This window comes from Sus scrofa, chromosome 4 (assembly GCF_054392235.1).
Source record: "Sus scrofa isolate SSC_HxYL_T2T_F1_AM1 chromosome 4, Sscrofa_HxYL_maternal_Yorkshire_Landrace_v2.0, whole genome shotgun sequence".
NCBI classification, from domain to species: Eukaryota; Metazoa; Chordata; class Mammalia; order Artiodactyla; family Suidae; genus Sus; species Sus scrofa.
Genome location: NC_139386.1, coordinates 93,837,126 through 93,854,290, shown reverse-complemented (window position 1 = coordinate 93,854,290; position 17,165 = coordinate 93,837,126). Strand labels below are relative to the sequence as shown.

At 50.2% G+C, this 17,165-nt stretch overlaps 2 protein-coding genes across 17 annotated transcripts; one reads left to right on the top strand and one right to left on the bottom strand.

Annotated features, from left to right (window-relative positions):
* Positions 1-245: 245 nt before the first annotated feature.
* Positions 246-11,512, top strand: PPOX (protoporphyrinogen oxidase). Of its 13 annotated transcripts, none has more exons than XR_014843974.1 (14): positions 246-440; positions 662-857; positions 1,299-1,393; positions 1,526-1,660; positions 1,796-1,911; positions 2,098-2,230; positions 2,505-2,649; positions 2,759-2,949; positions 3,390-3,450; positions 3,635-3,753; positions 3,831-3,941; positions 4,046-4,195; positions 6,790-6,918; positions 11,239-11,512. XR_014843974.1 is itself a non-coding variant. In XM_085022596.1 (14 exons), exons 3-14 carry the CDS (start codon positions 1,307-1,309, stop codon positions 4,603-4,605), a joined length of 1,434 nt encoding a protein of 477 aa, XP_084878722.1. In that variant the 5' UTR covers positions 246-440; positions 731-857; positions 1,299-1,306; the 3' UTR covers positions 4,606-4,681. The 13 variants fall into 13 exon arrangements, 6 of the variants coding, with proteins under 6 accessions (XP_084878722.1, XP_020945187.1, XP_013852286.2 ...); XM_085022596.1 differs by lacking the exons at positions 6,790-6,918; positions 11,239-11,512 and adding exons at positions 4,341-4,383; positions 4,463-4,681 and having other exon boundaries at positions 731-857; XM_021089528.2 differs by lacking the exons at positions 6,790-6,918; positions 11,239-11,512 and adding exons at positions 4,341-4,383; positions 4,463-4,681.
* On the bottom strand, positions 4,778-11,064 carry B4GALT3 (beta-1,4-galactosyltransferase 3). Of its 4 annotated transcripts, none has more exons than XM_085022598.1 (8): positions 10,822-11,064; positions 10,009-10,233; positions 9,379-9,653; positions 8,595-8,830; positions 7,231-7,421; positions 6,994-7,116; positions 5,702-5,806; positions 4,778-5,567 (listed from the first exon to the last, which is right to left on the bottom strand). In XM_085022598.1, exons 3-8 carry the CDS (start codon positions 9,638-9,640, stop codon positions 5,294-5,296), a joined length of 1,191 nt encoding a protein of 396 aa, XP_084878724.1. In that variant the 5' UTR covers positions 9,641-9,653; positions 10,009-10,233; positions 10,822-11,064; the 3' UTR covers positions 4,778-5,293. The 4 variants fall into 4 exon arrangements, with proteins under 4 accessions (XP_084878724.1, XP_013852287.1, XP_084878725.1 ...); XM_013996833.3 differs by having other exon boundaries at positions 10,916-11,064; XM_085022599.1 differs by having other exon boundaries at positions 9,379-10,233; positions 10,916-11,064.
* Positions 11,513-17,165: the final 5,653 nt, after the last annotated feature.

The window sequence follows — 17,165 nt, the reverse complement described above, 5'->3', positions numbered from 1 at the left end:
CCTGGAGGCTCCCTTGTCTCCCAGCCCCATGTACAGAGCTCCCTAGGCCCTGCCCGTGTACAGTCCCCACACCCTCTGCAGTCTCACTTTTTTGTGAATAAATTTATTAAGAAAAAAAATGATGTTCTTTGTATTTGTGCCTAGCGAGTGGAGATATAGAACTGGGCCGAATGGGTAGTTTTCCTGGCACTCAGTTCCCTTTCTAAACGATGGGGGGCGCTCGGAGCCGTGAGGCTGAGGGTGGGGATGGGGATGGGGATGCAGGATCGGGACGCGTTGATGCCCAAGTTTGCCAAAGCGGTGAAGGTTTACATTGGGAGGAAATGAAGGCTGCAGGGAGGCCTGGATCCAGAGTGCAGGCACTGGGTCGACGGGGTTTGCCGGCGTAGGGGCCTGCCCCGCGAGAGCAAAGCACCCAAGGACCCCTGTTGACAAACACGGTACGTTGCCGGGGCGCCCTAGCTCCCGTAGGCCCAGGCTGTTGCTAACATCAAGGAGCTGTTTATGGAGCCACCTCCCCGGGGACCAGCCTCCAGTGTCCCTGTCTACTCTCCCTACAACCAAGACTCATGGGGACCTTCCTCCAGGGTTCCAACCCTAGCTGGACCTGGCAAACTTGAGCTGGGGAATGTTAACCAGGATTCTGCTCTTGCCGCTCCAGCCCTGAGGGGAGGGCAGTACCGAATATGGCCGCTCTCTCCAACCTGGCACCGAACCGGTTAACCTCCAGCTCCCCGGCCTTCTACAAGGGTTGCCCCACCGCCTCTGAGGGAGGAGGAGTCGCTGCCGGTTCAGTGTTTTCATTGGTGAATGTGATCCGGGGCCTTCCAGAACCCACCAATCCGGGAGCAGGAAAGGTAAGGTTAGGATCGTGCCGCGAGAATAGTGTGGACGGAGAGTCGGAGAGACCGAAAATCTTGGGGGCGGAGGCCGCGGACTGAAAACACTAGGCCTAGCGAGGGGTGGGAGAGAAAACGCGCTTCTTAGCCCTGGCGGCCAGTCGGTGCCCCCAGCCCTGTGCTGGCAGATAGCGTGGGTGTGGCCCTTATCCACTTCCCCGCGGAGCCGGCTGGGTGATGTCTTGAGACCTCTACCTCCTCCTCCCCTCATTTTTCTTGTCCCTCTCGTGGGTGAGTCCGAGGCCCTGGGCGGGGACCTCACAGTTCCACCACCCCATCCCCGAGCCCTTAGTTTCCCCTAAAGCAATGAATGGCCGAGGATGGAATGCGGAACCCGCAGGGTGTCTGGAGAACAGGGTGCTTCTGGTCAGCCTGTCCATATCGCCTCCTCTACCCTAGGCTTCCCCATGGGCCGGACCGTGGTCGTGCTGGGTGGAGGCATCAGCGGCCTGGCCGCCAGTTACCATCTGAGCCGGGCCCCTTGTCCCCCCAAGGTGAGTGCCTCCACCGACCCGGAGGGAGCTTCCTTTAATATTCCTCTCCCATTTCCAGCACGAGGTAATGCGCTGACCCTTTCGCCTCCTGATCCTTTACCCCGCTGCAGTGTGTTTCTGATTTGTCCCCAGGTGGTCTTGGTGGAGGGCAGCGAGCGCCTAGGCGGCTGGATCCGCTCAATACGAGGGCCAGATGGTGCTGTTTTTGAACTTGGACCTCGAGGAATTCGGCCTGCTGGAGCCCTGGGAGCCCGGACCCTGCTCATGGTGAGCGGCTTGTGGAACGCCTAGGAGAGGCTGTGGAGGGGCCTTCACTAGAGCGTAGTGTCAAGGGAAGGAAGTAGCTTTGGTGGTCAGTCATTTCCCTAGTTTCTTCTCTTCTTGGGATCATGTGGAGAGCAGGTTTCTGAGCTTGGTTTGGACTCAGAAGTGTTACCTGTCCGGGGAGACCATCCAGCTTCCAAGAACAGGTTCCTGTATGTAGATGGTGCCCTGCATCCCCTGCCCTCTGGCTTCAGGTAACACTACCACCTCCTTACTGCCCTCCTTCTACTTCCCCCCGCCCCAAACCTCACATCTCGTCCATTTCCTCACCTCCTAGACTGTCAGCCCTCCCAGCTAAAGGGACCAAAGGAATGGAAATGACCTTCTGGAGCTGGGGTGGTAAATCAGAGCTTGCTTTTCACTATGGCTTCTCCATGCAGGGGGCTATTCTGCCGTTCACCTCCCTTCTCCAAACCTCTGTTTTGGGCTGGGCTGAGGGAGTTGACCACGCCTCGGGGCAAAGACCCTGATGAGAGTGTGCACAGTTTTGCCCAGCGTCGCCTTGGTCCTGAGGTAACACCACCCAGAAGCCCCCAATTCCTTTTCTCCTAAACCAGCCTTGGATTCCTGTACTCAGACCTACCACCTAGAGCCTTTTTTATATCATCTGAAATTGACTTCTTCTCTTCAGGCCTCGAAGACCCAAAAACTCGGTGTTTCCATCCTTCTGTTATACCATGACTGCTTTCCAACTAAACCCCACCCCGCCCCCAGTCCCTACCAGGCAGGGCAGTGGAAGTTAGTGCAGCTTATTCCTTGGCCTCTCAATCCCAGTCTCGCCCTTAAGGTGGCGTCTCTAGCCATGGACAGTCTCTGCCGTGGAGTGTTTGCAGGCAACAGTCGTGAGCTCAGCATCAGGTCCTGCTTTCCCAGCCTCTTCCAGGCTGAACAAACCCATCGTTCCGTATTACTGGGGCTGCTGATGGGGGCAGGTAAGGGCAGCGCTTCTTCAAGGGTTGACGATATTAAGGACTGCCAGAATGAGGGACTGGAGGCACAGGGTGCTATTTTAATGATTCTTCTCTGCTTCTTCCTCTGCAGGACGGAGTCCACAGCCAGACTCAGCACTTATTCGCCAGGCTCGGGCTGAACGCTGGAGCCAGTGGTCACTCCGTGGAGGACTGGAGACATTGCCCCAAGCCCTTAATGCCCACCTGACTAGTAGGGGTGTCAGTGTTCTCAGAGGCCAGCCAGTCTCTGGGCTCAGCCTCCAGGCAGAAGGGTGCTGGAAGGTAGGAGAGCTCCCTCGAGTGTAATGAACCTGTAAGTTAGTTTCCATCTCCATCTAAATGCTTTAGCTGGCAGGACTGGAGTTACTCCTTGTTTTCCTGCCTTAGAAGCTATTTAAATATGGGATACCCCATGTTCTTAGGCCTTATCTGTGGACCTTTGTTCAAGACCCACATAATCCAAATCTGTGGATGGAAGTAGTGCTTATATATAAGTGACTCACAGCTAGGGGAAAGAGTCACCCAGCTCCACTAGACATTCCAAAGTGGCCCACTGGCCTGTCTGGGCCACTTCCTGGAGTAATAAGGGGATGATTTTTGTGCTACTTAGTCGGTTCTTTATCCTGGGTCAGCACCCAGTCTCTGTCCTGCCACTTGGGTTCCTGGGAAACAGGCGGCATTCCCATGATCTCTGTCTTTTAAATGTTTTCATATCCTCTCAGGTGTCTCTAGGGGACAGCAGCCTGGAGGCTGACCACATTATTAGTGCTGTTCCAGCTTCAGGTAATGGGGTAGCCGCCCTCCCCTTCCCCAACCATGGTGAGGCAAACTGCAGCTTGCTCCTGGGCCAGCAGGACCGTACCATGCCCCCGAACTGGTCATCCTGTGGGAATCTCATCCCAAGGAGGGTTGATGAAATTGTCGTGTGAAGGCCTCCTGAGGCAGGCCTCTGCCTGCTCTCCTCCAGTGCTCAGCAAGCTGCTCCCTCCTGAGGCTGCACCTCTGGCTCATGCCCTGAGTACCATCAATGCTGTGTCTGTGGCTGTGGTGAACCTGCAGTACCGAGGAGCTCGTCTGCCTGTCCAGGTGTGACACAGAGGAAGGGGAGACAGAGTCTCAACTGGAATCCTTCCCTCCTGACCCACACTCTTCTTTTTCCTCAGGGATTTGGGCATTTGGTGCCATCCTCAGAAGACCCAGTCATCCTGGGAATCGTGTATGACTCAGTTGCTTTCCCTGAGCAGGATGGAAGCCCTTCTGGCCTCAGAGTGACTGTGAGAGAAGGCAGCTTTGCTTAGTGGGCATTTATTTCCAAAGGGCTCCTCTGTGCCCCATCATAGGTAAGGCCAGGCTGGTCAGTGCCATATTCCTTCCTTAGGTGATGCTGGGAGGTTCCTGGTTACAGACACTAGAAGCCAGAAGCTGTGTCTTATCCCAGGAGCTGTTCCAACAGGAGGCAGAGAAAGCAGTTGCCACACAGTTAGGTTTAAAGGAGCCACCAAGTCACTGCTTGGTCCATCTACACAAGGTGAGTTGGTAACATAAGGTAAGCATTCCTCAGCTATCCACTGAAGGCCTTGGAGACAGGGACTGGTGTATATGTCATTGTCTACCCAGGCCTGAGAAATTTATAATAATCTTCTCCCTGTATCCATCCCCTCTTCTCTCCCCAGAACTGTATCCCCCAGTATACATTAGGCCACTGGCAAAAACTGCGTAAGTTGGGAAAGCAGCTGGGCTGAGGAGAACCATGGAAATAGACCCCCCAGCTATAACATATATCTTTTCCTTCCAGAGTCAGCTACCCAATACCTGGCTGCTCAGAAGCTGCCCTTGACTCTGGCTGGAGCCTCCTATGAGGGGGTTGCTGTCAATGACTGTATAGAGAGTGGGCGCCAGGCAGCAGCCCAGGTCCTGGGCACAGAGTCGAATATTTGATCCTCAATTTCCACCTCTTCCTGCCCCAGCTGGCAGGGATTCTCTCACCTGCAAAAATTAAAGTTGCTGGAGCGTGGCTTGGTCTGGCTGATCTGTCACCTATGGGTATAAGGTGGGGGTAGGTGAACAGAGACAGGCAAAGGGTGCCTGGGATGCAGAAAGCAGGAGCAGAGGCGAGACAAAGTCCTTTATTAGAAAATATATCAAAATCCCAGGCCCCTGAGCCAGGTCCAGAAGAGGGAGCTACTCCAGCACTGGATGAAATACCCAAGGAGGGGCTTCCTTCAAACACACTTCCTGGGAACCATAAATAGAATAAATATTCACAGAGGTCCCGGGAGAAGCCAGATCGCTCTTCTCTCCATGGAAGAGGAAGGGATTTGGGGTCCAGCCCTGCTCCTGCCTATGGGCAGGGGACTCCCAGGAGTCGTCACATAAAATCATGACATCAAGGATTCACAGTCATAAGCCCTGGCAGGTGACCCAAGAAAGGGGGACCCCTAGGGCTAGAGGAGCCCAGCTCCAGTCCAGCAGTGAGGAGAGGCCCCTGCCCCCAGCACAGTACTGGAGTTAGTCCCCCCACATCCCTCTAAAAGCAGTGAGGAGCTGAGGGTGGGGAGAATACAACCCCTCTGATTCGGTTTCGTGATTAAGGTGGGCAAGATACACTTTCATGATTAAAGAGGAGTCATTGTGAACCATGGGGAGCTGTGTGGTTGGCAGTAGGCAGAGGGCCAGGCCTGGCTGGGGGCCGGCGCTGCAGCATCTCTTGACGGAAGGCCTGGGAGGAGCCAGGTGGGTAACGGGGACCAGTGGGAGTCCGGGGACCCCGAGGGTCAGTTCCAATGTCTGCTGTGATGTTCGTATAGAGAGGGCCCAGCTCTCGAGCCAGCAATCGGTATGTCAGTGAGTTCATCCCATCTTGTGTCCAGGAATTCTGAGTACGGACCAGGAGGTCAAATCTGAGGGTTAGAGATTGCAGACTAAGACCCAGAAAGGAACAGCCAGGAATCTAGGAAACTTTAGGAGCTGTCTGGCTCGGGTGAGGGACCCTGAGGATCCAGTAACAATTCCAAGGCGGTTCCTCCCTTCCTACCTGTGGGGATTTTCCTCGTTGCCCTTATCTCCTCGGTGCTTCACCATCTTATAGTGTCCCACAGATGTGGGGGGGCGAGAAATCTTCATCCCAGCGAGGCGTACCCTATGGGAAAAGTGAGGGGGCACCTTGAAGGATCCAGAGCAGAAGAAAGATGCTGATAGCTGAGCAAGAAGAGCTAAGGCCAGCAAGGAAGGAATTGCATGTTTCTGTACACAAAGAACAGCTATTCCTAGCCAAGCAAAAAAGTGCCCAATACTGAAAGGGGAAAGTCAAACAGAAAGAAGTAAATGGATGAAGAGAATGTAAAAGCTGGACGTATCCAAATCCTCAGGGCCTAGTGCCAGGCACCGTGGGGCCTTTAAACAATTAGCAGAGGTAGGTTTGCACTTCCCACCATTATTTCCTAAATGGCTTCCAGAAGCTGCCCTTGCTGTCTGGAAAGGACAGGGAGAGGAGTCTTTTTGTCAAAAGGATAGGCCAAGACTGGGAGGCACAGACCCAAGCTCAGCAATTATTTAGATTGGTGGCTGAGCTGCTTCAACTCCTCTGTCTCATCCCCCCAACCCTCCACCATCACTGTTAGGAAAGGTGGAACCAAGTAATCAGGACCTGGAAAGAAAGAAACTCCAAGTCTGACACACAGAAGCAAGACGTGAAGGTGGTCTGGGAAGATACTGAAAGAATACATACATTTAGAAACTGCTGGGTGCTTTACGTACATACAGAGGACAAGAATTCATAGAGAAGTCATCCCAGTGGACAAAGGGAAAGGAGAGGCAATGGGTCCAGCACATCAAGCCCAAACAGTTACACCACAGATAGGAAACTGGGTCAGCTGAGGCTGAAGGTCAAAATGTTTCACATGCGAAAAATGAGTTGACACCATGCCAATGGCACAGGCCTTTTCGTTCGTTCTTTCTTTTCAAGTGTCTGTGGGCTATGTGGAGCAGAGCCGCTCCTCTCCCAGCCCCACAGGAAGTGGTTTGGATGTAACCCTAGCAGAGGCAGGACTAACTCTTTAGGCCCCTTTCCAGCTCTGGAATCCCATGATACTAGAGCTTATTGATTTTTTTCTTCTCTCCCAGGACCATAACTAATCAGATGGAGGAGACTTAAAGATAACAGAATGGGAAGCAGCATGCAAAGCCTGACCTGGGTGGACTGAAAAGACTAAGCGAGAGGAATAGGCACAGTGCAGGACCAGGCAGCTAAAGGTCAGTGTCAGAGGGCTATGGCTAGGGGAAGTCTCAGAGGACAGATCCAGGCTGGGGTAAGGGAGGAAGTCTGACCTGGTAGCAATGTCATCATCCTCACCACCCCAGCCCCAGTATTCATTGGGGAAGCCATTCATCTTCAGGTACTGGTCAGGAGTGAGCGCCGAGACCCCTCCAAAGTACTGGGGGTACGGGAGGCTGGAGAGAGAAAGATCTTTGGATTCCACAAGTCTTCCCACTATCCCCCTGGTTCTCTTTTCTTCCACTAGATAGTGGGATTCCCTGCTTCCAGTACCCTCTCATGCCTTCTACCTGTATCCAAACTTGTTCATGGCAACAGCAACATGTCGGGGTCCTCGGGGGTCGCACACATACAGGTTGTGGTCATTCTCTGGCAGTAGGTCCACATCATGCAAGAACAGGCAGTCCCATTCTTCATCACGCAGGGCCTCCCGCACCCCAACATTCAGCAGCTTTGCCCTATTAAATGTTCCATTTCCAGCCTGGAAGATAATGGAGGAGGACTAAACTATGTCTGTAGGGAGCATGAAGATGCATAAAAGGGGAAAAGGGAAATCAAAGTGGGATGTGGGACAAGGAGAATGGCAAGAAAGATAACTTCTTTGTTTTTTTCATTCAACAAACATTTTCTTGAGCATCAGTATGTGCCTGACACATGCTACTATTTAGCATGTAATCCTGGCAACCAATAACATGAAACAGGTGGTATATTAGTTATCACTCTTTGCCTCATTTTAGGAGGTTAGGTATCTTGCTCTAGGTTCCATGTGGAACATATGGCAGAACTAGAATTTTAGCCCAAAGCTATCCAACTCTAAATTTGGACAATTCTAAATTCAACAAAGGGAAGATCACAGAAGATTATAGGACAGGAAAAGTCCTATAATCCTATAGTCCTTAAGGAAAAGTATGGAGCTACATGTTGGCAGAGGAGTGCCAGCTCCTTTCCCACATTCAAAAACCTGACTCTCTTGGAGTTCCCTTCATGGCTCAGTATTTTTTTTTTTTTTTTTTTTTTTTTTTTTTTTTTTTTTTTTTTTTGTCTTTTGTTGTTGTTGTTGTTATTTCTTGGGCCGCTCCCGCGGCATATGGAGGTTCCCAGGCTAGGGGTTGAATCGGAGTTGTAGCCACCGGCCTACGCCAGAGCAACAGCAACGCGGGATCCGAGCCGCGTCTGCAACCTACACCACAGCTCACGGCAACGCCAGATCGTTAACCCACTGAGCAAGGGCAGGGACCGAACCCGCAACCTCATGGTTCCTAGTCGGATTCGTTAACCACTGCGCCACGACGGGAACTCCCATGGCTCAGTATTTAATGATCCCAAGTAGGACCCATGAGGATGCAGATTCAATCCCTGGCCTTGCTCAGTGGGTTAAGGATCCAGCATTGCCGTGAGCTGTGGTGTAGGTTGCTGACGCGGCTCAGATCCAATGTTACTGTGGTTGTGGTGTAAACCGGCAGCTGCAGCTGCAATTCAACCCCAGCCTGGGAACTTCCATATGCCACAGGTGTAGCCCTAAAAAGTGGAAAAAAAAAAAAAAAAAAAAAAAGAAAGCTGACCTTTTAAAATTATTTCATTATATGAGAATGGAATGGAATTTACTTGAGGCTTCCCTATAAGAAAGGTAGGGTGGTGTGGGAATTGGGGGTACCTGGTGGATGACATAGATGCCATAAGCAAGCTGCTGACGCTGCAGGAACGGGTGCAGGTGGTACAGCAGCAGGCGCAGGTGCTGCTCTCGGGCACGGTGGGGCACAATTATGGCTGTTCGGGACCGGGCCTCACACCCTGCAGGGCGGTACCGGCCCCCTGGTTCCACCCGGGGATTCCTCTCCATAATCTCTGCCAGCGACGGCACTGGGCTAAAGGACACGGACACGGGACCCACTGTTGGGAGGGAATGGCAAGGTCAGGGATTAAAGTAACAAGGAGAACTGTCTGTCCCTGGCAGTTGGATTCTGGGGCTCAGCTCCCCCAAGGGCTCACTCACATTGTTTCACAAAGCCTTGAGCTCCCCATCACTGGGACAGCTTTGTAATATCTGGAAGGTGAAGACTCCTTACCTACTTTACCTTCTTATTTCAGGGGTCTATAACTCTCTTCTGCCTCACAAAGTTGGAAACTTACAGTTTGGGGATGGAGAGAACAGGACTTCCAACTAACTAGCTAAACAGGCAGGGGTTGTCTACAAAAGAAACAATCCTAGCCCGAGGCAGGAAGAGCCCATAAACAGGCAAGCAATGGAAAGCTGTGGTTCAACCCAAGAGCCCCGGTGAAACTCCAAATTCAGAGTCCATTCTATCTCATCTCATCCCACCTTCCAATTACATGATCCTCCTGTTCCAGGACCCACTCCTGCCATCCTATGCCTGTCCAAGCCTCCCCATCCCCACACCTTGGTCCTCTCTTTGCTTCAGCCTTGCTTCTGCACTCACCTAAGAGAGGGGATCGTTCTGGACAGTAGGGCAGACCTTGAGGTGCTGGAGGGCCCCCTGGGGCAACAGGGGCCCCATGCAGGTGACTGAGGTTACTGTAGACATCATGGGGATGAGAATAGTCAAAAGTTGGCTCCTGCTCTCGGCCAAATAGGGCACTGAGGCTTCGGAAGCCTCCCAGCGACAGGTACATCATGACGGCCAGCTGGGAGCCCACAAGCAGGGCCAGTGTGCAGGGCCGCTCCAGCAGCCTCCGCAACATCCTGGGTTGAGGTCTGGAGAGAGGGGAGAGTTCCAGGGCAAGCAGGAAAAGAGCAAGCCAGCAGAGAAATCATCGGGTAGGCATAAAGGTGGTGCCAGGGGTAAAGAGGAAAAAGAGGCAAAAAACAAAGTCACAGAAGGAAGCACACAAGTGTATGGAAAGAAATAGTATGTAACCACCAGCAGCCCTACCACCTGTTACTTCCAGCCCCAGTTTCACTTTCCTCCACCCCTTCCTCAAGCCACTCCTACCACCAACTCTCAGTCCCCACCCCCAAGAATGCTTACCTCATTCGTGTCCCAAAGCCATTTCAGAAGACTCTCTGGAGAACCTCCCTTCCAATTTAGAGAGGGGAGAGATAGACTCACCTAGGTTCAAGCGGTCTTCTTCGGGATCATTGGGGCTCCAGGGGGTCCCGGGGGAGCAGAGATGTGAGGCATTATATAAAATTGGAAATATCACAGAGGACAGAGAAAGGCTCCATCCAGCACTCCAACAGCGATCTTGGGACCAGCTGGAACAGAAGTGGTCAAGGATAGCCAGCCACCCGCAGAGCGGCAGAGATCAGGATCTGGGTGAAGCCGGTTTCCCAGCTGGGGAAGCGAGAGAAGGTAGTTGGAGAGAAAAGGGGAGGAGCAGGGGATGCTAGGTTCGCGGCCTCTCCAGCGGTAACCCTATGGTGTGTCAGATTCACTCCTTACTTAACCATCCCCCATCCCAACAGGACCAACCAGTTTGGGGAGTGGGGACAGGGCAGCTATTGGAGACATTACTTTCACTAGGGGGTGAGGCAGTTATAACAGGACTGTGGAATGGTCTCAAGAGAACCCAGGGAGGCGGAGGAAACTCGCTCCTTTCCGTTCTCCACGTTTCTGGGAGCTAGCTCCGCAGGTGCAGGGAGCGTGACCACCTGGGAGCTGCAAGCAAACAACCCCGGAGCGCGGCGGCGAGTAGGATGGGGGTGGCGTCCTCTACCTTCTACATTTACCGGGTCCTAGCGGGGGTGGGGATCAGGATTACGGGTGAAATGAGACAAGGAGAGGGAGGGCTGGGCAGAACCTGTCAGAGGTACCTGGGCTAGATCACCGAGAGGGGCGTGGTCAGTGCTCTACGGAAGGTTACAGTTGCCTTCTCTCGGGGCACCCTCATCCCACCCCAACCTCCCCTTGTGTTTGCGCTACCTTGCAATGTGAGCCCACCGGCCTCTGTCCACACTTGCACCCAGGTTCCCTCCCTGCTCAAGATTGTCTCCAGCCATTATCCAAAACTTCTCACCTTCCCAATCTCCCGAAGCTTTCTCTCGGGCCTCTCACCCCACCATCCCCCAGCCCACCTACCTGGCTTTCTGCTTCCCGTCGTCACTGCCACCCCGACAGCCGGGCAAGAATCGCTGGAGCCATCTTGGAAGCGGGCGCTGCGGGGGCTGGACCTCGCGTCACGGGGCGGGGCCTCGGGTGGAGCCGCCCAGGCGGGCGGATCGCTGGGTCTGTGGACAGCGCGGCCGGAATGGGGCTCGCCAAGGGCTCGACCCCATAGGAACGCGGGCACTTATCCCCACCCGACCGACTCCTAGTGGAGTTCTGTTCTCTACCCCTCAGACTTGTTAAAACATCAGGTCAAACCAGGACCTTCCTCGGGCCGAGACTGACCGACAGGCTGATACATCCGAAGACCTATTCCCCCTTGCTGGACTGAACGCCTTTCCCAGTGTGTCTTCCTCCGCAACGTACTGCCGCTTACTGTCAAAATTGTTTCTCTCTCAGGGTACGATGTTGCAGACTGCTCTGCTCTGGCGCATTTTTGTATCCCCAAGATGTCCCGCAGGCCTTGAAATAGAAGTGGTTAATAAAACAAGGAAATATCGAGTGTGAATGGAAGGGCCTCGTCTGCTTTAATGTAAAAATATTTCCCCATGTATTAGACTAAAATGCACGCTCCACTGATAAGCAATAATGTTTACCTTGTGGTTTCTACTACTCCCTTAGCATACTGTGCTCCTGAGAAGGAGATGTTCACACTGAGGAAATTTGAATATCTCAGTGTCTGCCTCAAAAATCTCATAGTCTTGTGTGTCTGTGTGTGTGGGGGGGGGAGTGTAATCAGTATTGTGTGATAAATGTGATAGTCCAGAAGTTGCACCTCATTCACAAGTTGAGGTTTGGGAAAGATTTCCCAGAAGTGATGGCTAATGGGAGACCTGAAGGACTGGTTTATAGCACATCCTTCTGCTTTGTAAGATTTTGTTTCCATGCAGCTGTTTTGTAACTGTGTAGGTACACATGCAAATTCTGTCCTGTCTGATAGAGGTTCATTTGCAGCAGTTATAACATCTGCTAGTTTCCTCATGAGTTAAATAAAATCTTTAACAGGTGTTCGTTTTTACATGTGGATTGAAAAGCTCTCTCCCTGATCAAACTTAGGCTCCTCTGAGCCCTCTTTTCCAACAGACCTCATCCTTAGGCCTATAGCCATTTGTAGCAAGAATCTTACTAAGTCAGTTTAGCAAGAATCTCCTCACCCTTGACTTTGTGATCATCCTGACCTGCCTTTAGCAAGAATTCTAAGTGGGTTTGGTAAGAATCTCCCTACCCTTGATGTATTTTTCCATCCACTGATTCATTCTGCTCCTTGGCTATAAATATCCACTTGCCCTTAATGTATTGGAGTTGAATTCAGTCTCTCTTTGATTGAGATAGTCTTGGCACCTATTGCAAGAGTCCTGAATAAAGTTCTCCTTACCATTTTAACAAGTGTCAGAATAATTTTTTCTTTAACAGGGGAAAGCCATAATTTTACCCTTTTCTGAAAACTTTCTTTTGACAGATGAATAGTGTTCTAGATAGAGGAAACCATAGTGCAAAAGTCTGGAAATGAGAAAGAAATTAGGGAGCTGGGAAAATTAAAAAATGAATCGGTAAGACTAAAGAATGGAGTGAGGGGAATGATGAGCCACGAGACTGAAGAGGTAAATAGGTGCTGGATAATGAAAGACTCCATAAACCATATTAAAAGAGACTGGGTTTTATCCTGAGGGTAAGAGGTTGGCATTAAAGCCCTCTAAACAGAGAGTGCTAGAATGAGAACTTTAGGATGTTTACTCTGGTGGAAACACAGAGCATCATTGGAATGGTCAAGACTGGATGCAGGGATCTGTTTAGGGCGTTACTATAGAAATCCAGGAATAAGGAGTTCCCATCGTGGCTCAGTGGTTAACGAATCCAACAAGGAACCATGAGATTGTGGGTTCGATCCCTGGCCTTGCTCAGTGAGTTAAGGATCCGGCGTTGCCGTGAGCTGTGGTGTAGGTTGCAGTCGCAGCTCGGATCCCAAGTTGCTGTGGCTCTGGCACAGGCTGGCAGCTACAGCTCCGATTGGACCCCTAGCCTGGGAACCTCCATATACTGTGGGAGCGGCCCTAGAAAAAAAAAGACAAAAAGACAAAAAAAAAAAAAAAAAAGAGAGAGAGAGAAAGAAAGAAATCCAGGAGTGAGACGAAACTCATGCAAAATAAGGTAATATCTGTGGGACTAGAGGGAGGAGGACACCTTCGAGAACTTTTAGGAGGCAAACGGGACTTGGTGATTGACCAGATGTGCCAAGTCAGGGAGTTAGAAGACTCCAAGATGACTCCCAAAAATCTAATGTGGACCACTGAGTAGATAGTGACAACATTTAATGAGAAGCAAAACTTAGAAGAGGCACATTCGGAGGAAATGGTAGTGATGACAAATTAAACTTTGGACTTAATGAGTTTGAGATGTTGTGGAGACTCAAAAGCAGATAATACTGGGTTTGAGTACAATGGCAGCTTTGAACCCACTGGCTTTGTGATGTTGAGCAGTGCACTCCCTGGGTTTGATCTGTACAGTGAACCCATCTTAAGGGTTTTTGTGATAATTAGTGAAAACTGGGGGAAAAGGGCCAGCAGACAGCAGATATTCAATACATCTGAATTTTGAGCACAAAGTAGGAGCCAAGAAAAGCCTTGATTTATTATTATTATTATTATTATCATTATTAAGGATCTCACTGTGTAGTGGAAAAGACAGACTTATACAGATAATTGAAATGTGGATGGATTTCCTGTCATGGCGCAGCAGAGACAAATCCAACTAGGAACCATGAGGCTGCAGATTTGATCCCTGGCCTTGCTCAGTGGGTTAAGGAACCTGCTTTGCGACATCGCCACGAGCCGTGGTGTAGGTCGCAGACTGGGCTCAGTTCTGGTGTTGCTGTGGCTCTGGTATAGGCCAGCAGCTGGGAACCTGGGGACCTCCGTATGCTGTGGGTGCGGCCCTAAAAAGCAAAAAAAAAAAAAAAAAAAGAAAGAAAAGAAAAGAAAAGAAAAAGAAATGTGGTTCTCCTAGAAGACCCTTCCTCTGAACCTCTGCTCCTCCATGGTGTTCCATTCTTGTAAAACTGACCTTCACCTTCCATCCCTTTGTCTCTGTCTACTATCTTCTGATAACTCCCCTATGTTCATTTGTAAGCTCACGGATTTCAAGAAACTTTATCTCCACTCCTATCACCCTGGCCACACCCTGGGCTTTAGTCATCACCAAGAACTGCTGCATTTCTGAAACCTTAAATTCTAAATGTGCTGGTTTCTACCACAACATCCTGTCTTTCTATATTATGAATAAATCCTGGGGGCCCTGGAGGCCCAGTCATGACACGCAATGTAATAGAAGAAACCCAATCCAGCAATAAAAACTAATTTGAACTAATTTAAATCTCAAGGAAATATGGGAGGCAGCGGGGAGGAGAGAGTAGAGCAGGAGCACATTTTAATGAACAGCTCAATAGCTTTAAAATCTTCTCCCAGTCAACATTTTCCACCAAGATGGTAGTTTCTCCCCAAAACTACCCCTTCCAACTTTACTCAGCTCCTTTCAGTATTATCCATCAGCTTCAAGTCTGTTCACTTTACTTCACTTTACTTTGATTTTGCATAACAGAGAACAGTCCTGGAGCTGCCCTGGCAAGCAGAAATTCTTTCTTCTTCCACCTCTACCCTACTCTCCAGGAGCCCTTACAGCTCACTCCTAGAAGAGGAGGCAGACACTTCCTCCAGTAACAACTCTGTGACCCCGTATTCTATGCCCCTTCTCTATCCTATCATACAGGTCTGGAATTTTCGTTTTACTTGACTGTCTCAGACACCAGATTGTGAACTCTCTGAGGACAGGGACCATGTCTTCCCTTTTATTATCCTCTGAATAGAACCTAGAAATTTCAGTACAAATTCTACAAAATAGCCCATCATACATATCACCTAGAAAGTTCCTTGGTATAGTTATTTTCTCATGCTAAAACAGGAGTGGAAAGTGGACAGAGAAAGGAAGAGGTTTGAGAGGAAAAGAAGCAGCATGTATTATTGAGACTTACTATAAGCCAGACACAAGGCCAAGCATTTACATCATTATATTCTTAAGTTCTGACAACCTCTCCATAAGTAATATACCCATTTTACAGATAAAGAAACTGAGGCTCACAGAGATCAAGTAATTTAATTGCATCTTGGCTTAGTTAGATTCAGTCTGACTCCAAAAATCTGTGTCATTGCATCTTGGCTCTTGCAAAGCTTAGATTCAGTCTGGCTCCAGAAATCTGTGTCCTTTCCAGATGCTGTGAGCGCATGATTTGATTCCAGCTGATAACCAAATGGCTTATTTATTGGACAAATAAACAGGATGAACAATTCATTTTCATTGGGAAATTAGGTCAATTAAAATATGTCCTCTGACCCATTTTCAGGCCCCAATTCTCATATGTTCAGCTTCTCAATGCTAATTTGCATCTACATTATGAAGTGAATGTGCTAACATATCTCTATGGAGTTGGACATGTGTGTGTCAATCTGCGTCAGTTTGTGTAGCAGTTTATTCCAGGGTTTGTAGGGCCTGTTCCTGGTTGTTCAGAGATTGTGAGGGATGCCTTAAATCTACTTCCACCCCTCCCTTTCCTTCCTAAAGCTACTTAAGTACTCTGGGTCTGTCCCCATATAAGGTTCTGTCTGAGGAAGTTGTTCAGTATTGAAGCTCCCCGTCCCCCTCACCTACCTCTCTCTGAGCATTTTTAGAACTGGTGGTTTCCCTCCCACCTCTCTCCCACTATCAGCTGGTTACTCTTTTTCTTTTTAGGGCCACACCCCCAGCTTATGGAGGTGCCACAGCCACAGCAATGCCAGATCTGAGCCGAGTCTGAGATCTACAACACAGCTCATGTCAATGGTGGATCCTTAACCCACTGAGCAAGGCCAGGGATCAAACCTGCATCCTCATGGGTACTAGTCAGATTCATTTTCGCTGAGCCACGCCGGGAACTCCCAGCAGGTTACTCTTGCTGCCAAAGATTTTGGCTTCCCCCTAGCAACAGTCAATAATGAGGAAGGCAATTGGTTCAGAAGGATCCTCTTAGCCAGTAAAATGTTGACACATTAAATTCCACTTTCTTCCTCCTTCCTCTGCCACAAGCCTGACCAGTGAGATGCTGGTTTTGCCACTTACTGTCAATCTGGTATTTTATTTTATTTTATATTTTATTATGTCTTTTGTCCTTCTAGGGCTATACCTGTGGCATATGGAGGTTCCCACGCTAGGGGTCTAATCGGAGCTATAGCTGCCAGCCTACGCCACAGCCACAGCAACATCAGATCAGAGCCGCATCTGCGAACTACACCACAGCTCAGGCAACACCGGATCTGCAACCCACTTGAGCAAGGCCAGGGATCGAACCTACAACCTCATGGTTCCTAGGCGGATTTGTTTCCACTGCGCCATGATGGGAACTCCTCAATCTGGTATTTTAGAAAACAAAATCTGTAAAACTATATGGAGGATAAAGAACTGGGGCTAGAGATAGAGTAGAAGTGTAAATGAGTAGCTCATTCCACAGCACCCCCAGAAAGCCTGGCTCCCCCCCCCCCAACAAAAGTAGTGGTTGGATAAATGCCCAGATTTCCTCTGCTCTCTCCACAGAAGCAGAGAATCTCAGGAAGAGAAAGATCTTAGAGAAATTGGCACAATTCACAGTTATTGCTTCAACCTCCTCCCCCACCTCAAACACACAGGCACACTTGTCATCCCATAAAATGATTGCCCATCTCTGCTTGAACTTCTGCAGGTATCTGGCCCTCAGCAGTCACCAGCTCTTCTTTCTTCAGCTCATCATCATTCTTTCTTTTCCCCTTAAGGACCAGACACTTGAATTGTCTCTGTGCCTTCTTCCTTCCTATCATTCCTGTTTCTCCTCCTGCTTATTTACTTACACCCCAGCTCAGGCCCATGAAGGCAATAAGCAGCAGACTGAGGATTCGGAGCACCTTTGGGCTCTTAGAGGGAGGTATGCACCCCTCACCTCTATAGCAAGAATTGTTGGACCCTTGACATCATATAGTAGGTGGTCTATAGGTCAGGTCTGAGAGGGGTGGTATGGACAGGAACATCCAGAAAGGGGTGAGGCCTTGCTCATCACTCCCCCACCCCTTGGGCCATGCCTAGGGCATGCAGAAATTCCTGGGCCA

Excerpts from the sequence above, each read along its gene's own strand:
- B4GALT3 (XM_085022598.1), bottom strand. The coding sequence starts at position 9,640 with ATGTTGCGGAGGCTGCTGGAGCGGCCCTGCACACTGGCCCTGCTTGTG. Across the intron at positions 7,117-7,230 it reads ATGAACAAGTTTGGATACAG|CCTCCCGTACCCCCAGTACT; the intron begins GTAGAAGGCATG and ends TTCTCTCTCCAG. Across the intron at positions 5,568-5,701 it reads AACGAGGAAAATCCCCACAG|ATTTGACCTCCTGGTCCGTA; the intron begins GTAGGAAGGGAG and ends TCTAACCCTCAG.
- PPOX (XM_085022596.1), top strand. The coding sequence starts at position 1,307 with ATGGGCCGGACCGTGGTCGTGCTGGGTGGAGGCATCAGCGGCCTGGCC. Across the intron at positions 2,950-3,389 it reads AGGCAGAAGGGTGCTGGAAG|GTGTCTCTAGGGGACAGCAG; the intron begins GTAGGAGAGCTC and ends ATATCCTCTCAG. Across the intron at positions 4,384-4,462 it reads AGGCCACTGGCAAAAACTGC|AGTCAGCTACCCAATACCTG; the intron begins GTAAGTTGGGAA and ends TTTTCCTTCCAG.